The 23,713-nt window shown below is 40.3% G+C and overlaps 1 protein-coding gene across 5 annotated transcripts; it reads left to right on the top strand.

Moving 5' to 3' along the window:
• Positions 1-1,155: 1,155 nt before the first annotated feature.
• Positions 1,156-22,089, top strand: Ivns1abp (influenza virus NS1A binding protein). Of its 5 annotated transcripts, none has more exons than XM_085688130.2 (15): positions 1,156-1,296; positions 6,471-6,686; positions 8,176-8,304; positions 8,740-8,909; positions 9,015-9,090; positions 10,969-11,142; positions 12,006-12,131; positions 13,472-13,579; positions 17,535-17,664; positions 17,886-18,110; positions 18,521-18,642; positions 18,734-18,860; positions 18,940-19,071; positions 19,235-19,408; positions 20,943-22,089. In XM_085688130.2, the coding sequence occupies exons 3-15, from the start codon at positions 8,194-8,196 to the stop codon at positions 21,194-21,196; spliced, it is 1,929 nt and encodes a 642-aa protein (XP_085544256.1). In that variant the 5' UTR covers positions 1,156-1,296; positions 6,471-6,686; positions 8,176-8,193; the 3' UTR covers positions 21,197-22,089. The 5 variants fall into 5 exon arrangements, with proteins under 5 accessions (XP_085544256.1, XP_085544255.1, XP_048286981.1 ...); XM_085688129.2 differs by having other exon boundaries at positions 13,472-13,600; XM_048431024.3 differs by lacking the exon at positions 1,156-1,296 and adding an exon at positions 2,166-2,315 and having other exon boundaries at positions 13,472-13,600.
• The last annotated feature ends 1,624 nt before the right edge of the window (positions 22,090-23,713 follow it).

Below are 23,713 nucleotides of genomic sequence, written 5' to 3'. Positions count from 1 at the left end.
ACCAAAGCTACAGAGAAACCTTGTCTCAAAAAACAAACAAACAAACAAACAAAAAACAACAAAAAAATCAGAAAAAACCCAAAAATTAAATGAAATAATAAAAGAAACCTAGAACCCTTTATGTAACTCTAATATGTTTATGGTTTACACAAGTTTGGATATAATCTCACCAAACCCCCTCATCTTCCATCAAAAAAAAATCCAGTGTGCCCTTTAGAGTCACAGGAAGAGGTTGTGGAGCCCAGCTTAAATCACATTTGACCTAAACAGATTGCCTTCCAGGGACAAGGTGGGGGTTGGATAATTAGACTCCCGCTCACGGGTTAAAAGGCCCCAGGAGGTAGAGATAGGGACTAACAATTCTCCAAGCTACTTTCTTTGCCCAAAGAAGGCGAGACAAGTGAGAACTGACTACCAGGGGACAAAAAGTAGAAGCGAGCACTTTGTTTTCCGCACGCTGGTGGGATCTCTTCAACTGTTCTCACCCACTCACTGAACCCTCACCCAAAGCAGGCCAATGAGGAGTTGGCTGTTCAGGCCTTCCTCTCAGACTGAGCCTTTCTTCCTCCATTCCTCCTCCCTCCACCTCCGGGGTAGAGGCTCGTGACCAACTACGGCCAGGGTCCCACAACAGGCAGCTCCAGTCTAGGCTGGTTGCCTAGAAGTCAGTGTGACGCTAAGAACTCTAATCGCCACGTCGGATCTCCGGAGGATAAGGCAGAACAGGTTAACAAGGCAAGAGGGAACCGGTTCCCGGTCGGTGGGGAAGGGCGAAGCGAGGGCGTGAGGCACGGGAGGGACGCGCGAGATAAGTAACACGAGGAGCGGCCACCGCCGCCCAGCTCCCCGAGATCACCTTGCGCTGACCTAGTTCAGCGCCGAAGGCAGGAGGGGGGCGGCCAAGGAGGAGGGCGGGGAGGGGGCGGGGCTTTGTCCGGGGGCGGGGCTTCAGAGCGTGCGCTTCCCGGGAGCTCGCCTGTGATTCGCCCAGGCACCCGAGCCGGAAGCGGCCGGGGAGGCGTTGGCGGCCGCGCACGTGGTGACGTGCGAGGGAGTGCGGCGCGAGCGCGCGCGGCAGCAGCGGCGGCGGCAGTGTGTCCCGGACGCGCGTGGAGGTCGGTCGCTCAGAGCTGCTGGGCGCGTCGTGGCGGCGAGCGAGTTCTCTGCGAGTCCGCCTTGGTTTTCCGGTGCCCGCAGCCTCCCGCCCGGTCGCCCCGCGCCCCTTCCCGCGCCTTCCGCCTGCAGCCCGTCGAAGCTCCAGAGATGAATTTCGCCATCTCTTCAGAGATGACCCAGGTAACGCACTGTATGCGGGCGCCACGGGAGGAAGAGGGAGGGCGGGGTGGGGAAGATGGTGGTTGTGAGGGGCGTCCCGCTTTCCCAGGGGAAGCGGGTGCCGCGGGGCTCCCTGCTCGCGCAGTTGCCGGTTCGCGTGGGCCGAGCGCGGCGGTCCGGGACCCTGCTCCGCCGGGGCGGGGACCGTCAGGCTTCAGAGCGGGGTAACGGAGGTCCCTGGGACCTGGCCCCGCGGGTCGCTAGGAAGGGCGACCCGCCGGAAGAGAGCGGCGGCGGCCACCGCGGAGCGTGGGCATCGTCTCCCGCTGTCAGTAGCGGGTCCCGGCTGCGAGCCGGGATTCTGCGCGCCAAGACTTCCCGCGGCCCGCGTGTGGGAACACGAAGCCGGCCTCCTTAGAGCATATCGGCTCCCGTGGCTTGGCGTGGGGTGGCACGGAGTCCCTGGTCGCCGTGGACCGCAGGGTCCTTTGTTCCAGCTCCACGTTGCCCGCTTTTCTTGCCAAGCGCGGGGAGAAGGAGGCGGGAGGAGCGAGGGAGCGGCTGCCCTGACGTGTCAGCTCTGAGTGACTGCGCCGCCGGCCAATCGCGGCCGGGGGTGTGCGGGCGCGGGCGCCTCTCTGCCCGCCGAGAGCGCGCCCCAGGCCTGCAGCGCGGGGGCCCCGAGCGTCCAGGCGCCGGCTCCACGCTCTCTGAAAAAGAGATAGGTGGACAGCGTGGTTTTTGTGCGCTCACTCCTTTTTGTGAAGGACCTCGTTGTAGGTTCCTGATAGGAAGACATCGGAGAATGTCAGAGTGGAGGTTTAACTACGGAGATCTGACAGCCCACCCCCAACTTGAGAACTGTTTTTGCCCTTTCCCTCAATACGTAGTAGACAATTAATTCGGACAGCGGACATTTCAATCAAAAAGGAATCGGACGTCCTAAAAGGAAACGTTTCGCTTAATGATTGTTGTCAGTAGTGGAGGTTAGGACACCCGACATCAAGTTCGTCGGTGGTCTCCCGCTTTGCCGATACACCGTAAGTTTTTTTTGGAAGTCTAGTACACGAGCGCACCATGGCCGTATTTTTTTAATTCTGACACCAGTGGTTGATATAGGGAAAATACTGCTGAGAAAATAGTTCCAGGTTGAAGCCTGCTATAAAACTTATAAAAATGGTTTTTTGGGTTTTGGTTTTTTTTTTTTTTTTTTTTTTGGTTTTCGAGACAGGGTTTCTCTGTAGATTTGGAACCTATCATGGAACTGTCCTCAAACTCACAGAGATCCGCCTGCCTCTGCCTCCTGAGTGCTGGGATTAAAGGCGTACGCCACCATATGCCCGGCTATCATAAAAACGTTAATGGTGTAGTTTATAAGCCTGAATGTACTCACTGGGTAGAATTGGATTGAAACCAGTATGGGTCTGGATTAGCTTTCCTCTGATTTTTCTTAGTAACGTAAAATCCCAGATTAATGAATAGATACTCGTTTCTATAAGCTGTCTAAATTTATACTTCTTTGTTCTTTACAAAGATAAAGCATTTTAGGTTTTACGTTAGGGTTAAATTAGTGGGTAGTTTGACTTATTGCTTTTAATTGGTGGGATTTTTCTTTTCTTGCTTGAATGTTTTAGGTATCATTCGAATGAGGTTTTTCAAATAAGTTTCTTTGAACATCTTGTCCAGTGATACTGATGTGACTCACCCAAAAGAATTCTTAGCTTTTTAGCAGTGTGATGGTATACTGTAGATAGGAATTCTTGCAGGTTGAGTACCTTCCTTTCTTCTGTTGGCGTTAAAGTATTGTTGGTCTTCAGAGCAAGTTCCAGAACAGGCTCCAAAGCTACTCGAAAAACCAAAAAAAAAAAAAAAAAAGTGTGTGTGTGTGACCACTTTGTTAATGTTTCTAACCCTGCAACAGTATTCTTTACACTTTGATGTCAACTTGGACTTCCAACAAGTACCTCAGTGTTAGAACATCCCAAACTTTTTTTTTCCCTCCTATTTTTCTCTATGCAATATCTAAAAATGACTTGTTGATAGCCAGATTGACACAGAATCTTCATTTAAGTGTCTTGTATCCTATGTTTTCCCAGGTATGCCCCCTCCACACCCCTTCTCAAATACCCTTTTTTTAAGTTCTTAATCTGGTGTCTATACTTAGCATTGTTTAAACCTTAAAATAAGTTGGTTACTTCCTGTCCCACCATGTACCATGTACATCCTGCAATCTACCACCTATTGAAACCAAAATAGCTGCAGTTTCTGGAATATGTGTGCTGTCACACCTTCCCTTCCCGTTTGCTTGAGCTGTTTTCTCTGCTTTATTTGACCTCAGAAACATTAGAGGATGTGAAATTGAGCTAACTCCATTTGTTCTAAGCATTTTATTCCAGGTTTGTGTCTGCCATGTTTAGTGTCACAAATGTTTGTAACTCAGTGGTTAAGTGCTTGTCTGATATTCATGGGGCCCTGGTTTTAATCCAGCCCTGGGGCGGGAGTTCTTAAATTACTTTATAATTAACTGTCTTGGAAAAAATTACCTTTAAACTTAAATATTGGTGGTTTACCTTGAGCTCTTAGCAATGTTTTGAAAATGTGATGTTTCTTTTGCTTAGTTAAGGGAGGGGAATGCTTTGCATGCTGTTGTCACAGCTCTGTAAAAACCTGGATTATACTTCACTTAAGCTAATCTTGAGGGCTGTAGGAACCCTTGAATTCTGAATAGTTAAAGCAAGTCCTCTTACTTCCTTTTCTCGTCCTGACCACACGAAGGAACTTGAATGTGTTTAGCAGTATATAGTTCTTTGACCCCAATTTCAGTCTTAAAAATAGACTAGTTCAAACTGTTTTACAAAACAAGGTAAGTTTTGTATTATTACATGACTTTGGAGTGCTTGAGCCTTGGTTTGGCTTTTGAAAGACAAAATTTATCTTCATTTTTAGATGTGATTAGTTATTGTGCATGAATTTTATATACAAAATAAGAAATGTGAAACTTGAGGATACTTTTAGTTTTTAAAAAATTTTATATGTGTGAATGTTTTGCCTGCATTTATTTATGCACTCCACAGGGATGCCTGATGTCCAGAGTCCAGAAGGCATCTGATACACCCCAGTTTACCTTCATTAAAGTGAATATGAACTTTCATAAACAAGTTTGCATTAGTTGAAATATCATTAGGACTTGAGCTAGCTTTTAAATCAAATACAGTTGTAATGGTTGGTAGATGGTGAGTCTTTTGTAGCCCTAGGCCGGCCTTGAAGCTCACTGTGTAACTCAAGCTGGCTTTGAACTCTTAATCCTCCCATCTCATTCCAAGTACTAGGAATGTTGTGTGCTATAGGCTTGTGTGCTGTCATGCCCATCTCTTATGTTAAGATCTTAATAGGTAAAAAGTTGAGCATTAAATAAAAAGACCTTATTCTTTCACAAAATTTAAAATACTGTACAGTGCTTATGCCAGAATTACCTCAAAAATTCTCTTTAATGACTATAAGTTTTCTCTTTATGACTATAGTAATTTTAGTGTGCCCCCCCCCCATAAATCTAAGCTAGAACATCCAAACAGTCAAAATAATAAACACTGGTCCAGAAGTTGACTCTTTGAGAGGACCCAGGATCAATAACTAGCATCCATGTGTCTGGTCACATGTCTGTAATTCCAGTTCCAGCATACTGACTGCCTCCTTCTGGCCTCTGAGGTCACTGCACACATTGTACATTGATGTGCTGGCAAAACAAACTACGCATAAAATAAAAACAGTTAAATCTTACAGTCAAATTTAAAGAATAATAAACATGCGTTTTTGTTCTTGGTTAGGTCAAAACAAGTTTTCAGACATACACTGAGTAAAACTTCAAATTTAAAATGTTTGTAAATCTCCTATGTGTTTGTTCTCTGTGTTCATGGGGCATGGGATTACCTGTTTTCAGAGAACATTTGTTAAACTAGCTTCATAAGAAAGGGTAGAAATTGTAAAGAAGATACCAACATTATATGATGGTATGACAGTTGGTGTAGTTTGTTTTTAAAACAGTCTCGGGCTGGAGAGATGGCACAGAGGTTAAGAGCACTGACTGCTCTTCCAGAGGTTCTGAGTTCAATTCCCAGCAACCACTTGGTGGTCCATAACCATCTGTAATGAGATCTGGTGCCCTCTTCTGGCCAGCAAGCATTCAGACAGACAGGACACTGTATACATAAAAAGAAAAAGACAGTCTCATGCCACACAGGCTGGCATCAAAAATGAACCAGGGCAAGCCTGATGGTGGTAGTACACGCCTTTAATCCCTGCACTTGGGAAGCAGAGCCAGTAGGATCTCTGAGTTCAAGGACCGCCTTGTCTACAGAGCAAGTTCCAGGATAGCCAAGGCTACATAGAGAAACCCTGAATCAAAAACCAAACAAGGCAGAGGATTTGCCTGGAAGCAGAGCATAGAACAGATAATTCTCGACAGTCATGCGTACCTTCAGAGAAGGTTCTGAGTGTGAAGACTGGGGAACACTGCTTCTTAGATCTAGGGAATTGGCAAAGACTCCATGGCTAAAAGAGTTCATCTATCAAGGGCTGGTTGTCTTAAGGGTTTTTCAGGTAGAGAGGGAACTTGAAACAGAGACAGGGGTGAAATGCCAAACACTTTAGAGAACAGGGTAAGTTTGGCTTGTAACAGTGTGTGTGTCTGGGATTAGTGCCCAAAAGTGGTTTCCTGACTGCTGAAGCAGACATCTCCTGTTTGCATGGTACATATTAGCTGGAATCTAATAGTAAAGATTTTTTAGACTTTATATTTGTCCTTTATTTCTCCAGCTAGCATATCCCTCTTGAACAATAAGAAAGGATTTTATTTTGTTTTGTTTTTAGAGACAGGGTTTCTCTGTATCTTTGAAACCTGTCCTGGAACTAGCTTTTGTAGACCAGGCTGATCTCGAACTCACAGAGATCCAAGTGCTGGGACTAAAGGCATATGCTACCACTGTCTGGCCTGAGAAAGGATTTTTTTAAAAAATCATTTTTGAGTATTTGCATGTTAAATGAAAAGGAATTGTTTGTAGTTTGTGATTTTTTTTATTAAATATAGTATGAATTTGCCATTTACCTCAAAGGCTGACTTTATATGACGTATTGTTCCGTCTAGATGAATGGCATACTGGTTCCTGTGAATATCTAACTTAGATATGCTATTGTTACAGATTATGATGCATGATTATCACAGAAGAAATTCATGTCTATAGCTTTTAAGGACTTGATTACATCATTTTCAAGCCTGATAGTTTTGGAACCACCATTAAAGCGTAAGACATCTACCTTCACACCACCACCTCTCTTCATACCTTAACGAAGTGCTTTGTTTCAACACTCCTTTGTCGTGGATCATTTGCATCCCCATCTCTCATCAGTAATAGTTGGTAAGTGAATATTCTGTATGTCTAGCATTACAGTGTTTGGGGGGCGGGGACAGGGCTGGTGAGCTGGTTCCTTGGGAAAAGGCACTTTTTGCACAAACCTGGCAACCTGAGTTTGATCCCTGGGAACTCAGGTAAAGGTGGAAGGAAAGAATGGATTAAACAGAGTTGCCGTTGACTTCTAAACACACTGGGGCTGGGGCATGTTTTCTTCCACATAATAATATTATATATATATATATACATATGCACATATTAAAGACAGGCTTTTCAAAACTGTCCTGCATATAGAATCACCTCTCTTAATGTTTAAAAAGGCAGAGCGATTCCTAAGAAAACATTAAAAGCATTTATTATAGTGTGTGCATACGTGTGAGTGACAGAGTAAGTGAGTCATGGGTGGAGTGTTGAGGTCAGAAGACAAGGGAGTCAGTTTCTTTCCATGTGGGTCCTGGGGGGTTGAACTCAAGTCATAAGGCTTGGTTCTAAGCACCTTTACCTTTTTAGCCATCTTGTAGGCACCTGAAAAGCATTTTTATCATTTTTTGAACATAATATAAATATTATTCTTTTCTCTTTCCTCCATTAGTTTTCCTTTCTGTAAACTATTTTTTGACTTTAAGTTGCCTTAAACTGAAGCCTCAAAGCATACTACTACTTTTTGTGGTGTTTTATGTAGTCACTAGTTTTATAAGCTAGGTCAAAAAACATTTTTAGAACAGTAGGGTAGAGTTGTAGCTCAGTGGAAGTGCCTGCTTAGCATATTTGAGGCCCTAGGTTCTGTTTCCAGGGTTATATCTGGGAAATGGTGTCTTTACAAAGAACATTGGTTTTGCCAGGGGTAGGCGCACACAGTCCCATCCTCTGGTAAAGGAAGGGGAATTGAGGAGGTCAGGGCCAGTCCCAAATGCATTCTGAATTTAAGCCAGACTGGACTATATGAGATGTATCAAAAAATGAACATTGATTTCTTTTTATCTGAGTGTAAAGGAAGTACAGCAGCCAAGTCCAGGAGAGTCTACGCGTACTCTTAAGTCACTCATTCTATAGGTTTTGGCAGGACAACATTTCATTCTCCTCCTTTAGAAGGGATGTGTGTCAGGCATGACTGTTGATGTTCACTGCTGTATGAGCACTTCCAAGACCTCGGGTCAGAGTCAGGGCAAAAGCATGAATGAGCACCCTGAAACAGTCTTGTTTCAGCCAAGTTTTTCTGTGGTGAATTTTTTGGTTTGCTGGTAAGAGAATTTGGGTATAAAGATAATGTTTTATGTTTGAAAACACACACACACACACGCACACACACACATTATTCTTTGAAATAGGGTCTCAGTGTGTAACCTGACTGGCCTTGAACTCCTTGTGCAGACCAGACCGACCGATCTCAAATTCCAGTGTCTACCTGCTTCTTTGCCTCCCTGACTGAAAATAAAATTTAAAAAAACAAAACTATTTACATGTAAAATAATTAGCTTTCTTTTTTTCTGTTTAGCCAAATTTATAAGGAAAAATGATTCCCAATGGATATTTGATGTTTGAAGATGAAAATTTTATTGAATCTTCTGTTGCCAAATTAAATGCCCTAAGGAAAAGTGGGCAGTTCTGTGATGTTCGACTTCAGGTATTTAAACTCAATTTATTATCTTTTGTTCCTAAAAGGTGAACTTCAAAAAAAGCCATAAGTTGAACTTTCCCCTCCAAACAGGCATTTAATGAGATGAGTAGGTTGGTTTTGAGATTTTACTTTTTTTTTTTATATGTATGGGTGTTTTGCCTGTGTGTATGTATGTCTTTACCATATATGTGCAGTGCTCAAGGAGGTGAGAAGAGAATGTAGGATTCCCAGGAACTGGAATTACAGATGGTTGTGAGCCATCATGTGGGTGCTGATCCTCAAGAAGAGCAGCCAGTGTGCTCTTAACTGTTGAGATATTTTTCCAGCTGTGAGATGACTTTTTTTTTTAAAGACTGTTTTAACTAGATATAGACAGGGGAAGCTAGTATGTTAATTAGCTATAGTCCACAAGACTTCTCATTTTAGTTTTTATTATTTCAGGTCTGTGGCCATGAGATGTTAGCACACAGGGCTGTCCTGGCTTGCTGCAGCCCGTATCTGTTTGAAATCTTTAATAGTGACAGTGACCCTCATGGAGTTTCTCACGTGAAGTTGGATGATCTCAATCCAGAAGCTGTTGAAGTCTTGCTGAATTATGCATACACTGCTCAGTGAGTACCTTCAGATGGACCAGAAAAATCAGAGAATAGGAAGATACTAAATTTTAAAGCCTTGGTATTACAACTTTTATTTAAAGACTTTTTTTGTTTTTAAAGGTTGAAAGCTGATAAGGAGTTAGTAAAAGATGTTTATTCTGCAGCAAAGAAGTTGAAGATGGACCGAGTAAAGCAGGTAGACTATTAGAAGTTGTGGCCATAGTAGACTAGAAGGGTGTTCTGTGGGCTTAGAATGTAGAAATTGTCCAAAAATATTTTATTGAATTGTGAAAAAAAATTTACTAAGAATTTGGAAATTCTGTCCCTTCCCCTCTTAACTGAGTATGTTGTTTTGATGCTTGGGATTTCATAATGTAGAAGTGATCACCTGCCTCTTGACTGCGGTTTTCTCAGGCATAATGGCAATGCCAGAGTCTTTCTCAATGAATATTTCATTCAATTTTTTGTGTTTAAACTACTTGTATGTTTTTTGTGATGATGACATAGTATTGGGGAATCAAATTAGACAAAATGCTATATCTCTTCTACAATGGGTATATTTATTTTTGACAGTATGTAAAATAGCATTACTTGCACTAAAAGGTTATTACACAGAACTATAGCATGGCCTTAACATGAACCTTTCTGGCTTGAGCATAGTCTTAGATCAGTTTCAAGATTTTATGTCTACCCCACAGCAATGTGAAATCTGTTAGGGAATTAAACTGGTATATTGACAGCATCTGATGGCATGAATTAATATGTGTGTGTATGTTCTACACACATGTGAGAAGGTGCCTGCAGAGACCAGAAGACATTGAGTCCCCAGGAGCTAGAGCTACCAATGACTATGTTTCCTGCCTTATGTGGGTGCTGGAAACAAAGCATGGAGCTCTTGTAAAAGCAGCAAGTACTCTTATCCACTGAGCATCTCTCTAGCACCCCCAATCGCTGGAATTTTAAGCAGAGAAGGCAGCTTTGAATATGGGCCAGCAAACCAAATATTTTCTTAAAGGACCAGGTTTTTTTTTCCTAAAAGTTTTATAAAGAATAGCTATGTAGATTCAATATATTGCCTATGCTTTGTAGTCACTGACAAGAGCTACACTGTGACAGACAAAATGATTGGCCCACAGCCTAAAGCACGTGTTGCTTTTGCAGAGGATTCATGTTCAGTTGGTTCTAAGCACCCACAAGATGGCTTATAAACATCTGTAAATCTGGTTCCAGAGGTTTTATAATGCCCTCTTCTGGCAAGCAAACATACATGCAGGCAAAACATCCATACATGTAAAATGAAAATAAGTCTTTTTTTAAAAAAAGAATCTTATGATTAGACCAGCAAGATGGCTCAGGAGGTAAACCTGCTTTGTCAAGCATTGGTGACCTGATTTCTAACCCATGCAAAAAGTAGAAGCAGGGAACCCACTCCACACAGTTGTCTTCTGATCTCCATGCATGCACTACTTCATAAATGCACACACACACCCGTAGAATAAATCTTAGCCAAAATCCCATGATGCACATGTAGTTTCACATTGCAGCTTCTTCCTAATACAGATGTTCTTTTTCCAAAATTATTTCCTGATTCTCTTCCCTTGTACTACATTACACGTGTGCTGTACAGTCAGCTTCTCTACTGTAGCGCCCACTTACATCTAGCCTTCCAGAGAGCTACTACTGTTGAAAACAACCCAGAACCTGCTCTGCATTTGCCACATCTGCTGTTACACAAGTTAATGTTACACATTCTTATGTGGCGTCTTTAATGTTTCTCAATGGCTTTTTGTTGTTTGGTTTTATTTTCAGACATCTTGATATTACTACAGGCCAGGCTGGGTTTAAATTTAGATGTCTTCTGTCAGCCTTGCAAGTGTACCAGATTCTAGGCATCTGTACACCACCATACTCAGCTGATATCATTTGTACATGTGCTGTCCCACGGTTAAGTTCAATGCTATCCCATTGTTTAGTTTGATTTCTGATTCATCTTTGTATTTCATGTGGTGTTTACATATTGACATTAAATATTCAATAAACTATGCAAATAGCACATCTGTATTTCTTTTCCAAGGTCTGTGGAGATTATTTACTATCTAGAATGGATGTTACTAGCTGCATCTCTTACCGAAATTTTGCAAGTTGTATGGGAGACTCCCGTTTGTTGAATAAGGTTGATGCTTACATTCAGGAGCATTTGTTACAAATTTCAGAAGAGGAGGAATTTCTTAAGCTTCCGAGACTAAAGGTAAGGAGCAGGCAGAAACATTACAGATAGATTGATACTCTGTAGCTGCAGACACAGTCTTTGTCAAGTGAATAAGGGTTACAATAATGCTGATAACATTTTAGTGGTTGTTACTCTTAGTGTAATGAGTTTCTGCCTCCCAGTTTGTTTACTTCCTTTATGTAGGCTTACTGATTTTCCTGCAAATTAGAGAAAATTTATGGAATGCAGCTTCTTTTAATACAATATTTTTTTCTTTTTTTATACTTTGTTTTAAATTGATATTTATTGAGCTCTACGTTTTTCTCTGCTCCCCGCCCTGCCTCTTCTCTCCCCCTTTCAATCCTCCCCCAACGTCCCCATGCTCCCAATTTACCCAGGAGATCTTGTCTTTTTCTACTTTCTACTTCCCATGTAGATTGTTTATCTATGTAAGTCCCTCTTACTGACTGTCCGCATTGTTGTCAAAGTTCTCTGGGATTGTGGTTTGTAGGCTGGCTTTCTTTGCTTTATGTTTAAAAAACACCTATGAGTGAGTACAATACAATATTTTTGAGAATTTAAAAAAATGATACAAGATATTTTAACATATTTACTCCCAGGTCCACACTTAACTTTTATATATATATATTTATTTATATATATGCATGCATGCCCTGTTTGTGCTATTGATGGGTGTGGGGTCATCCCACAGCCTTAGAGGAACCTCCATCCCCAGAAACCATCAGCTGTTAGTAACTCCTAAGCCTAGTGGTGGGGCTGCTGAACTCTGCTCCACTGCCCTAGGAATACAGCTTTTATTATGAAACTGAGCCTGAGGCTCAGAACTAGAATTTCAAACCTGATGTGAATGTCACTAGATTTTGTTTTATTTATAATTCTAGTTGGAGGTAATGCTTGAAGATAATGTCTGCTTGCCCAGCAATGGCAAATTGTATACAAAGGTAATCAACTGGGTGCAGCGTAGCATCTGGGAGAATGGAGACAGCCTGGAAGAGCTCATGGAAGAGGTTAGTTTTAAAGTAAATGGGATCCAACAGTTCTTACAAATTATTTTTGCTATAACATGAAGGATTCCCTTTCACTTTTATTTTATAACCATGACCCTAAAGAATTTAAATTTTGCTATAGGTACCCCTAAGCTGAGAAACAGGGGGGGTGTCCAGGTGAGCTGAATGAACCGTTCAGTTTGGTTTTCTGCTTTTCTTTTTTTTTTTTTTTTCCTTTTTTTCTTTGCTTATTATGTGCTGTTAACTTTCTTTAAAGTAGCATGTAACTTGCTTTAGAAATGGGAGGTGGTACTGACATTTTCTGTAGATTCTTAATTTTTCTTCACAGGTTTTTGCTTTAAGTATGACAAGTAGGTAAAGCTTCTAATGGTTGTTCCTCCCCATTGGTTTATCTCCCCATAGGTTTATTAACAAAACTAGGATCCCCAAGACTGAAGAGCCGAGAAGAAACCTCAAGTGTATTGACACGTAAAGAAGCAGCAGTCCTGCCCCATTTCTCCTAAGAAAAGTCCGCTGTGGGCAGAGGACGATGATGATTTAATGGTGTTTACTCCTTTACAGGGTTCTTACTCTAAAGCTTTGTGGTTTTCAATGGTGTTGTTCATACATACAGTCAATTAACTTGGGGCTACTTTTTAAAATACATAAAATTTGATGGAAAAGTTGGGACTAGTCCATGTCACGGTTTGAGCAGTGGAATGTATCGTTCCACGAAGCCCTCCATGCTCAGTAAAGTGTATCTACTCTGTGAGGCCCCAGTCACTACCATTACTGCACTCTAAAGGGCTAGCAGTCGTTCTTTCAATTCTGTGGCTTCCCACGTGGGAATCAGATGTATTTGCATCTGTGGAGGAAGATTGCAACTTGCATTTGTTTCTTCTTCATGTGTTTTTCTTGGCATTACCTACAGGAAAGAAGTACATTTATTCAAACCATGCCATTTATCTTCAGAGGTGTAAACTATTTAATGTTTTATTGTAAATATGTATATTTAAGAATATATGTGTTGTACTATGCCTTTTTTTCTTAATGTCATATAATAGAAGCTATGAAAACAATGAAGATTTCTTTCAAGCCAATCAAGCCAAGGACTCTCCAGCCAGTATTAGAAGATTTTGTATTTGATTTTGATTTTTTTTGTTTTGTTTTGTTTCGTTTTTTGTTTTGTTTTGCTTTTTAAATTTTTACCACCATGACATGTGTTTTTCTTTACTTCGGGATCCTGCCAGAGTAAGATGTCAAGAAGCACACTGGAGGTTACCTTGAGGCGATGTAATCTGCATACTAGCGAGTAGCCATGGTGACAGTAGCCACATGGGTGTTCTGTTGCTGTTTTGCAGGTTCAAACCTTGTACTACTCAGCTGATCACAAGCTGCTTGATGGGAACCCACTAGATGGACAGGCTGAGGTGTTTGGCAGTGATGATGACCACATTCAGTTTGTGCAGGTACACATTGCACAGTCTGAGGTAACCTCAGGTTAAAATTAAACTGGAAAATTTTATAGCTTTCTTAAATTTTCCTTTAATAAAGGAAAGTGGACGAATTTCATTGTTATAACTGGACAGAGACATTTTTGGGGGGGAGAAAACCAGCATATTTTATAGCTTTGAGCATTTTTGCCACACCAGTCAGTAGACGCTAACCCAGCAAATTAGATAAACCCATTTACACCTTTTCTCTCTAAATACAGCTCACAACTAGTAATAAGAACAGTAAAAATGAAGCATTATATTAAGTTTTTGTTATTTTGGTTAGATTTTTTTTTTAAAAAAGTTGTTTGTAATATGCATGACTAATAGGACCAGTTTTAAAAACATAAAGTAGTCTTAGATTGTCAATGGCTGTGAAAGAAATTTTGACTATTTCTTTAATTACTAGACTCATGAAATAGAAATGGTATCATGATTTATAATGTTTATACAATGTTGATCAAGTGTTACAATGTGATCTGGATGTTTCTTGGGCAAAATGTATTAAAACAGTATAGTTCCATTGTGCTGATTGAGTTACTTTTGTAACCTTTTATTACACACTTATTTAATTCAAATTCCTTTTTAACAATAGAGAACAAATATCGAGGTGTATGAACAATTTTAACTTATGGACACTGACAGTATAAAGAAAAGTTATGCCTTTTATTGTGTGTGTTGGAGATGAAATACAGTACCCTGCATATACTTTGTGCCTTCCAACACTGAGGAACACACCAGCAGCCCCACAAATTGTGAATGTCACAGTGAGCCAGACAGTAAACCATGCTTTTATAAAGAATAGAATTTTAGTGCCCCAGACAGATCTTCTCTTATCTCTTTTCAATCACCACCCTACGCTGTCCAAAGAAAGACAGTGTTCTAACTTGGGACACAAACATTTTGCCTGTGCCTTTGAATTTTTATAAAGCAGTCATGCTATGTGCATTCCTTTTATTTAACTTTTGTTCAGCATTGTGAAGGGATATGCTAGAGAGTAAATGTGAATCACAGAGTGTTTCCTTTACAAGTTGGGTCAGTGCTAATGTACTGACTTGTGTGCTTGTGTTAGTAGATGGTAGCTGTCTGGTATCCTGTGGTAGCAGTAGGTATTTCTAAAGAATTTGGGGACTTGAGCTAGCCAAAAGCCCTGTTTATGTTTGTACTTGGAACATCTGGGGTTGTTTTCTTTGTTAACTGTAAACAGCGTAAGTAAGCACTTATAAAAGTAGATTTTATAATGGCAGAAGAGTGAATGTTAGTCAGCGGCAGGTTATGATGCCTGGTGTGAGGACACAGCATACGTAGCTTCTGCTCTAGCACCTTACCAAGGTGGGAAAACATAGTCTGAGCAAAGGTGTCTACCATGAGAAGGCCTGAAGGGGACCTGTGGTGGACCTGAGGTGAAGGGCAACATGTAGAGCAGGCTTAGGATTTAGAGGCTTTGTTTTAGAGGAGCAATAAAAGATTATCTGCACACGCTTGTGGGGTGGCGGTCTAGACTGGAGAGTAAGCATGTACAACTGGTGCTTTTTCCTATAGGTGACAAGAAGAGTTATTCTGGGTTTATTTTGTTTTGTTTTAATTTTACTTACTTTAGCTGGGTGGTGGTGGCACATGCCTTTAATCCCAGCACTCAGGAGGCAGAGGCAGGCGGATCTCTGTGAGTTTGAGGCCATCCTGGTCTACAAGAGCTAGTTCCAGGACAGGCTTTAAAACTACACGGAAACCCTGTCTTTAAAAGCCAAAAAATATTTTGTGAGGAGCTGGGAATAGATATTTGCATATGCCAAATAAATGCTCCACTATTGAGCTAAGCTTATATGCTGGTGCGGGAGAATTATCTGTATTCTGTCAATCATATTTTCCTGCACAGACCATCGAAGAGGCAGCATGTGAGCTGTCACACTGAGAAAGGTACTGAGCCCATGTGGCTAACATAGATCAGGATAATGGGGTAATATATGTTACAAGAGTTAACAAGAAACTTGACCTAATGGGCCAATCAGTTTATAACCTTATGGAGTCCTGTGTGATTTTTCTTTGGACTTGCCGACTTGTTGGGGTGCTGGGCGGGACAGAAACCCCAACAAGCCAGCCCACATGCTACAATATGCACAGTAAGAATTTGGACAAGAATACCAAGTAGTAAAATACATATATTAAAAATTAATTTTGACCGTTTAGAGAGATGTGGTCAGTTCTGTTTCTAATTGAGATTTATTATTAATCATAGCAAATGGCTAATTGTTAGATATATATCTCTGGACTATATGATCCCAAGAGATTTTCATTTTTTAACTTTCCAAAACTGTTGGCTTAGGCTTTGTTTTTGTTTTTGTTTTTTTATGATCAGACACAGAGGGTAGATTAAGAGCAGTTTGGAGACTATTGTAGGTTTTTTAAGTTTCAAGAATGATGGGGGGGGGCCTAATAATCTAAAGACACTAGGAAGCCTTATACATAGATATCCAAAGGTTGAGGGTGGGTCTTAAAAGTGGTTTGGAAAGTCTGAGAAGATTATGGGTTGTGTAGGATTCTGACCTTTCTGTTTTGTTAAAAAGTCCTAAATAGAGATTGTGGAGCAGAAAAGGTGAGAGGTTATACCATTGTTTTCAGAAATAGGAAAAGCAGGTTCAAAAGAAGCCTGGAAAATAGGAATGTAATTAGAATCTACTTAAGCTGTAAGAGCTACCTAAGGAAGAAGACAGTGTGAAAGCCAAAAAAGATGTTTCCCAGAAGATTTGATAATAAGATAGGGGTGAATTCTGTTGGTGTAAGGTTTTGAGGACTTGTGTATCAGGTGTATTTGTTAAGTAATGCCAGTAGTCTTTAGTGGTGTAGTGCCATTCACATTCATGTTCATTGTCTCAGTTATAGCATGTTAGAGGTGGGTTTACTGCTTGTAAAGCCTCTAGTATAAGCATCATCTATTTGTTATTTTATGATACTTAGGGCCTTTCTACAGATTGAGGTAGAGATTTTATTGTATCTCGTAATCTTTAAAAGTTAGTTTTTTTTTTTTTAACTCTTTCCCTGCTTTTTGTTTCGGCCAGCAATGTAAGTTTCCATTAGAAACTGTACATGTTTGTGCCGTCTGTTCCCAGGATAAGTGGGTGAGCAGAGTTTACCAGATACTAAAGTGTGGTGCCAGTTCTTTTCATGGTAGACATTTTAAGGTTCAGTGTATCACTGTGTAGTTCAGGCTGGGATTATAGGTGTGCACCACCAACATACCCAGCACTCATGATTCTATGTGATTCTTCCTCTAGGAAGTGGGCAGGGGCTAAGGTAGTTGAAAGCAATCTATAAAAGAAGCTCATACACAATTATGTGAATTCTAAGAATCATTTGTTACCATTCCTATATTATAATTTTGTGAATGGTTCTTTTAGTATTACTTCATTTCTGATTACTCTTATATATGTGTTTAGTAATAGGTAGCCGTAAACGTACACTTACCTGCTTCTAACAATTGACACTCTTTCCTGTAAAATGCTTTCAGAGAGATTGGCAGAATCTGTTTGCTCACTCTTGACTGACATTGTATGAAGGATGCTTCTATTACAGTTTGGTTAGGTTGACAGTTTTTTACATTGAGCAGATAAGGTATATATATCTTTTTGTCTTTCCTGTTCCCACATTGAGATATCATCCTGGTAGTTGGTTTGTAACATGTTTTTTGAATTATTTAAATTGCTCTTTTTTCAGCAGCAGTTGTGTAGATATAGCTGTTTCATTTTAAGTGGTGGTATTAGTGCGGCAGAGATTTGTCAGCTAGAAAGTTGGTTTGTGTTCAGTTTAGTGTGCTGTGTGTTGTGTAGGTGGAAGGCGCTCAATGTATCGGCCGTGTTGCACAGTAGCTCAGGAACAAAGGTACAGCAGAAATGCTCACTGGCTAGGTTTCTGTAGCTGCCTTTTGATTTTGCAGAAAAAGCCACCCCGTGAGAATGGCCATAAGCAGATAAGTGGCAGTTCCATTGGATGTCTCTCTTCTCCAAATGCTTCAATGCAAAGTCCTAAGCATGAGTGGAAAATCGTTGCTTCAGAAAAGACTTCAAGTAAGTTTGTCTTCTCTTTATGTATTTGTAAAGATAGTTGTCAGTTTACTTTGAGATTGACAAAGGACAAACTCAGAGCGACAACGGACAAACTCAGAGCGATGACATTTGGAAAACCATAGCAGAATGTTCTGATCTGGAGACTGAAATACAATTCAGCATCCTCTAACTACCCCAAGTATTAATAGTTCATGATAAACACGGAGCTTTTGTGTTCACAGATAACACTTACTTGTGCCTGGCTGTGCTGGATGGTACATTCTGTGTCATTTTCCTTCATGGGCGGAACAGTCCACAGAGCTCACCAACAAGTACTCCAAAACTGAGCAAGAGTTTAAGCTTTGAGATGCAGCCAGATGAGCTCCTAGAAAAGCCCATGTCTCCCATGCAGTATGCACGGTCTGGGCTAGGGACAGCAGAAATGAATGGCAAACTCATAGCTGCAGGTAAGACCAGAACGATGAGTGTGGCAGACAGGCCTGAAGATGAGCATTTATATTGACTTGAGCATTGCTATTGAATATGCCTAATTTTGGTTAGAGGAGATCCGTGTCTGTTTTAAATTAAATGGGGGGTGGTATGCTAGGGCTTGAACCCAGGCCTCAGTGCTTGCTATACTAAGTGCTGTATATGTTAAACTACAGAGTCCTAATTTTCAAGTCTGACTAAGCAATGTTACTCCTTGACTGTTAGGAATGCCTTCCTCATAGGCACATTGCTTTTAAAGACATCCTGGTGGGGCCTAGTGACACATAGTTTTCAATCTTAGCACTTTGGAGATGAAATAAGAGGATCATAACTGTTAAGACCACCTGGGAGACATATTTTAAGAAGGTTTTTTATTGACTCTTATCAGGTGGTTACAACAGAGAGGAATGCCTTCGGACAGTTGAATGCTATGATCCACATACAGATCATTGGTCCTTTCTTGCTCCCATGAGAACACCAAGAGCCCGCTTTCAAATGGCTGTGCTAATGGTAAACACAGTTGCTGCAAAAACAACCCTATTAGCTTTTTTTTTTTCCTTAGAACTTCCCAGGGGAAATTCTCACATTATTTTTGACATAGGGACAGCTCTATGTGGTGGGTGGATCAAATGGACACTCAGATGACCTGAGTTGTGGAGAAATGTATGATCCAAGCATTGATGACTGGACCCCTGTTCCAGAATTGAGAACTAACCGCTGTAATGCAGGTAATAATACTTCTCTTCTGAGACAGCCAATATTTTAGTCATGGTGATTAAATTACTAACATGTCTTTCACTGTCCTAGGAGTGTGTGCTCTGGATGGGAAATTGTTCATCGTTGGGGGCTCCGATCCATATGGTCAAAAAGGCCTGAAAAATTGTGATGTATTTGATCCTGTAACAAAGTCGTGGACAAGCTGTGCTCCTCTTAACGTTCGTAAGTTGGTCTGTTTTGCTTTGGGGATAGGGTTTTACTATGTATTTCTGGCTAGCTTGGAACTTTCTGTGTAGACTAAACTGGCTGGCCTTGAACTTGTAGTTCTTACTAAAGATTTTAAATTAAAATTTTTTTTCTTTTCTTTCTCTTTTTTTTTTTTTAGGTAGACACCAGTCTGCAGTTTGTGAACTTGGTGGTTATTTGTATATAATTGGAGGTGCAGAGTCTTGGAATTGTCTGAATACAGTGGAACGATACAATCCTGAAAATAACACCTGGACTTTAATTGCACCCATGAATGTGGCTAGGCGAGGAGCTGGAGTCGCTGTTCTTGATGGTGAGTATCCAGACTTAGAGGAGTAAATAGTATGAAGTGATGAGCGTTAGTTCCCAAATTCCAAGAAGGGCCACTTGTACACTTATATACAGATCACAGGGACTGGTGAAATGGCTTAGCAGGTTGAATGCTCCGGATTCAATGGAGTTAGATTCCCTGGAACGCATGTTAAAATGGAAGGTGAGAACTCACTCCACATAGTTGTCCTCTGACCTCTACATATGTTCTGTAGCATATGCGTACTTGAACCCGTGTCACACACACAGTCGTGAATTTTTAAATTCACATGCACTCTGTCTCTTGTGACACAGATGGGAAACATCCCTAAGTATCTGACATATAACTTAAATATATTTATTTCCCCATTTCTTGGTGGGTATTCTTAGCCAGCTTCCAGATTTCCCTCTGTGAGCTGTATCCATAATTCAGCCTTGGATTTTGAGTTGACTTTTCTTTTTTTTAAGGATAGTGATCTTAAGAATTTTATTTCAAAGCATAATAAATCTTTCCAACAGTAAATTTTGTTTTGTAGACAGTGTCCTTTCACTGAGTCTTTATTGTTTTATTGCCTTTTTATATAATTAGTTAAAATCATTTGAAACAAAGCTGAATCTTATCAGGATTGTGGCTCAGCCAGCATGCATTAAGTGTGCTGCTATAGTAGTTAGCTCCTGACCCTGAACCCTCAGCCTTTTGTGAACCCTGTCAGTGTAGTTAAGAGCTGCATTCATCCAAGCTGGCTAAATGATAGAAGAGAAAATAATGAATGTGAGGATGAGTTAAGTGTTTTCCCAATGAAGTTTATTACTGAATTTTTGTTACAGTTCAATTATTGACACTCTACTTTGCATAGATACTCGAAAGTAGTCATAAGTATTTCTGAAAGTGACATTTATACCAAAAATTGTATGCAAATGAAAGCTCTAAGTTCAGTCATCTAGTCTGTTTTCTGTAACTTTTTGTGGTGCCAATTTGATCCAGGGCCTCACTTTTGCTGGGCAACTGTTCTACCATTCACTCTCCCACACACGCACACTGCCCCTCTGCAACAACTTTAAATACACAGAACTGTGCTAGTTTGTCACTCACATTTTTAGGCAAGTTTTCTACCTTCTTTATATCTCAATTCTTCATCTATGAAATAATCACAATAGTTAATTGCCAGAGAATGTGGGAGATGTACTTAAGATAGTTCCGTTTCTGCCCTTTTCTTCCTGTAGTTGCCTAAGTTTCTGTGGGAATGGATTGTCTGTTTAGCTCATCTTATACCTATGGTTTCCATTATCCTTGCTACAATTATACAGACCTTTTCTTTCTTTTTGTAAGGCAAAAATCTCACTATGTAGCCCAGGCTGACCTCAAATTGGTAGTTCATCATTCCTAAATGATTACATTACAAGTCAAATAAGTTAAATACCTACATAGGTAATGGACAGGTGTTTCTACATAAAACCTAAAACCTGTTGAGAGTTTTAGGTTTTGGGTTTTTGTTTTTCTGAGCCTCTTTAGACTGACTGTCTTGTTTCTTTTTAAGGAAAATTGTTTGTAGGTGGTGGCTTTGATGGTTCTCATGCCATCAGTTGTGTGGAGATGTATGATCCAACTAAAAATGAATGGAAGATGATGGGAAATATGACTTCACCAAGAAGCAATGCTGGGATCACAACTGTCGGAAGCACCATTTATGCAGTAGGAGGATTTGATGGCAATGAATTCCTGAATACGGTGGAAGTCTATAACCTTGAGTCAAATGAGTGGAGCCCTTATACAAAAATTTACCAGTTTTAACAAATTTTAAGAACCCAAACTAACAGGCTTAGTGATGTAATTGTGTTTAGTAGAGGTACACTTGTGAATAAGGAGGGTGGGTGGGGTAGATGTTGCTAACAGCAACACAAAGCTTTTGCATATTGCATATTATTAAACATGCTGTACATACTTTTGTGTTTGGAAAGGAATGCAAAGATGAAGGTCTGTTTGTGTATTCTCAAGGTGTCTTTGGTTATCTTACTTCTTGAAGGTTGGTACTGTAAAAGAATAAACCACAAATTGATTGGGAACATCATTTCAAGTCCCTGCTCCTCCACATTTGTTTTGCCTATTTGCACATTAAATGACTCTTCCCTCCTTCAGTCTGTCTTCAGGGGCAAGAGGGTAGGGTTTAAAGTAGGCAGTTGGATTTTTTAAGGGCCCTTTTTCAATAACTGGAACACTCTATAACCAGATACTTATTTAAATAGATAACGATGTCTATTTTTGTTTTTATTAAAAGAAAGTTGACATGCCTACCAATATTTAGTCTTTTATGATTACATTTTTATAACTTTTTATATTCTCAGCAGAGTCCTTTATCTGTTGAAGTAAAATGTGACAGATCCAAGCAGAGTGGCAGTGGGAAGGATGCAAAGCGGGGTATTTCTTTTTAAATGCTCAGAATGCAAATGTAAGCATTTGCCGCAGCTGTACTTTTTTCTTTTCTATTTGAGAATGCAGTATCAATGTTTATTTGGATGGAGTTGCTGAACAGTAACATGGTAGTAATTCAAACTTGGGTTTGATGAATTACTTGACTGACTCAGATTAGGATGTTTAACCTGTCTTTATTATTTATCACTAACAAAGCAATTGTAAGTGGAAGCCTTTGATTGAAAAAAAATTAAACTATTGGGTTTGTGAATGCACCTTTTTCAGAACTATTTTGTTCAGTTTTCTTGAATTAATACTGGTTGGGATGACTTGGTGTCTGATGTGTAGTACTGCACACTTAACTTATGGTGCCCAAATGAGCAGATCCTAATGCTTGCTGCAGATGCAAACACATTAAAGGTACTTTGCAGTAAATTCTTGCACTGTGGGATTAATGTCCAAATCTTGTTTATTACTCGATTCATTACTTATACAATGTGGGTATCTCATCCCCCAGTTAAGGATGAGATTATAGTATTAGTGGAAAATACTTGCCATATCTGAAGTAAGGGATGGTGTGAGGTTTGTGTTTATAGAAAAACTGACTTGGGGTATCGGTATATTTTCTTCAATTGTTTGGCTGGTCCTTTATCATCTCATTTCTCTGGCATACAACAATCAGGAAAGTCAGTTCACCTACTACGTACTTCTTTTCCTGGTTTGATTTTGGATTAAACTTGTTTGGCAGGTTAGCAGATCTGATGTGGGCTAATGACTATTCCTAAAACAGATCTCTATACTCTGTTCAGCCATGAAATAAAGTTTTGAGTTGAGGGTCTTAAAAAAAAAATCAGTTCTCAAGCTGGGCGGTGATGACACATGCCTTTAATCCCAGCACTTGGGAGGCACAGGCAGGCGGATCTGAGTTCGAGGCCAGACCAGGCTTCAAAGCAATAGAGAAGAAACCCTGTCTTGAAAAAATACAAAAAAAAAAAAAAGAAAGAAAGAAAGAAAGAAAAGAAAAGAAAAGAAAGACCAAACAAACAAAAGCAAATCAGTTCTCCCTGCATAAGAAATGTGCTTCATGAAAGTTTGCCTAAGTTCACTGTTGGTGACAGAATGGAATTTGTTGCCTAAAAAGCATACTTTTAAAGAAGAAACAATAACCTATCTCAATACTAAAACAACCACAGATCGTGCTCAGCAACCAACTAGTGTTTACCTACATTTAAGACTTGTATTTTCTTTAGGGACAGAAAAAAAATGGCATTGCCTGCATAAAAATCAGAGGTTTATGTTGTTACGTAGTTTGGAATGATTTTAAAATACTATTGGCAGTACCACATTTTTCTGTGTGTGTGTGTGTGAGTGTGTGTGTATGGTTAGCCTGGAACTTACTATCTTGTCCCAGAACTTACTATATATTATCCAGGCTGATCTTAAACTCACAGATCTGTCTGCCCCTGCCTCCTGAGTGCCAGGATTAAATGTGTATGTCACCATGCTTAGTGATGCCATATCTTTTTAATTACTTTCATTTTATTTTTTTATGTGTGTAAGTATGTATGTGTAGTGCATGTGTGTAATGCCCACAGAGGTCAAAAAGGTGTCAGATCACCTGGAACTAGAATTACATATGGATGGTTGTGGGCCAACATGGGGGTGCTAAGAGCCAAAAGACAGGATCTTATAATGTAGTACTCAGTGCTGGTCTCTTGTCTTCACCTCCCAAATGCTAGGATTAAGGGCACACAGTCCCCACACCCAACTGAGTTTTTGTTTATTATGACTTTTTAATGTACTGTTCTACTGTTTATAGAGTAGCTTAATACTCAGTGTTTTAAAATTCTCTAAAGACAATCATCATAGGAAAGAATGTGGTAGAATGCAAGAATCATT

The sequence above is a fragment of the Myodes glareolus genome, chromosome 5 (genome assembly GCF_982192425.1).
Source record: "Myodes glareolus chromosome 5, mMyoGla1.1, whole genome shotgun sequence".
NCBI classification, from domain to species: Eukaryota; Metazoa; Chordata; class Mammalia; order Rodentia; family Cricetidae; genus Myodes; species Myodes glareolus.
The sequence above is the reverse complement of the archived record's forward strand: the minus strand, read 5'-3'. Positions and strand labels throughout refer to the sequence as shown.

Excerpts from the sequence above, each read along its gene's own strand:
- Ivns1abp (XM_085688129.2), top strand. The coding sequence starts at position 8,194 with ATGATTCCCAATGGATATTTGATGTTTGAAGATGAAAATTTTATTGAA. Across the intron at positions 8,305-8,739 it reads TCTGTGATGTTCGACTTCAG|GTCTGTGGCCATGAGATGTT; the intron begins GTATTTAAACTC and ends TTATTATTTCAG. Across the intron at positions 19,072-19,234 it reads CTGTGCTCCTCTTAACGTTC|GTAGACACCAGTCTGCAGTT; the intron begins GTAAGTTGGTCT and ends TTTTTTTTTTAG.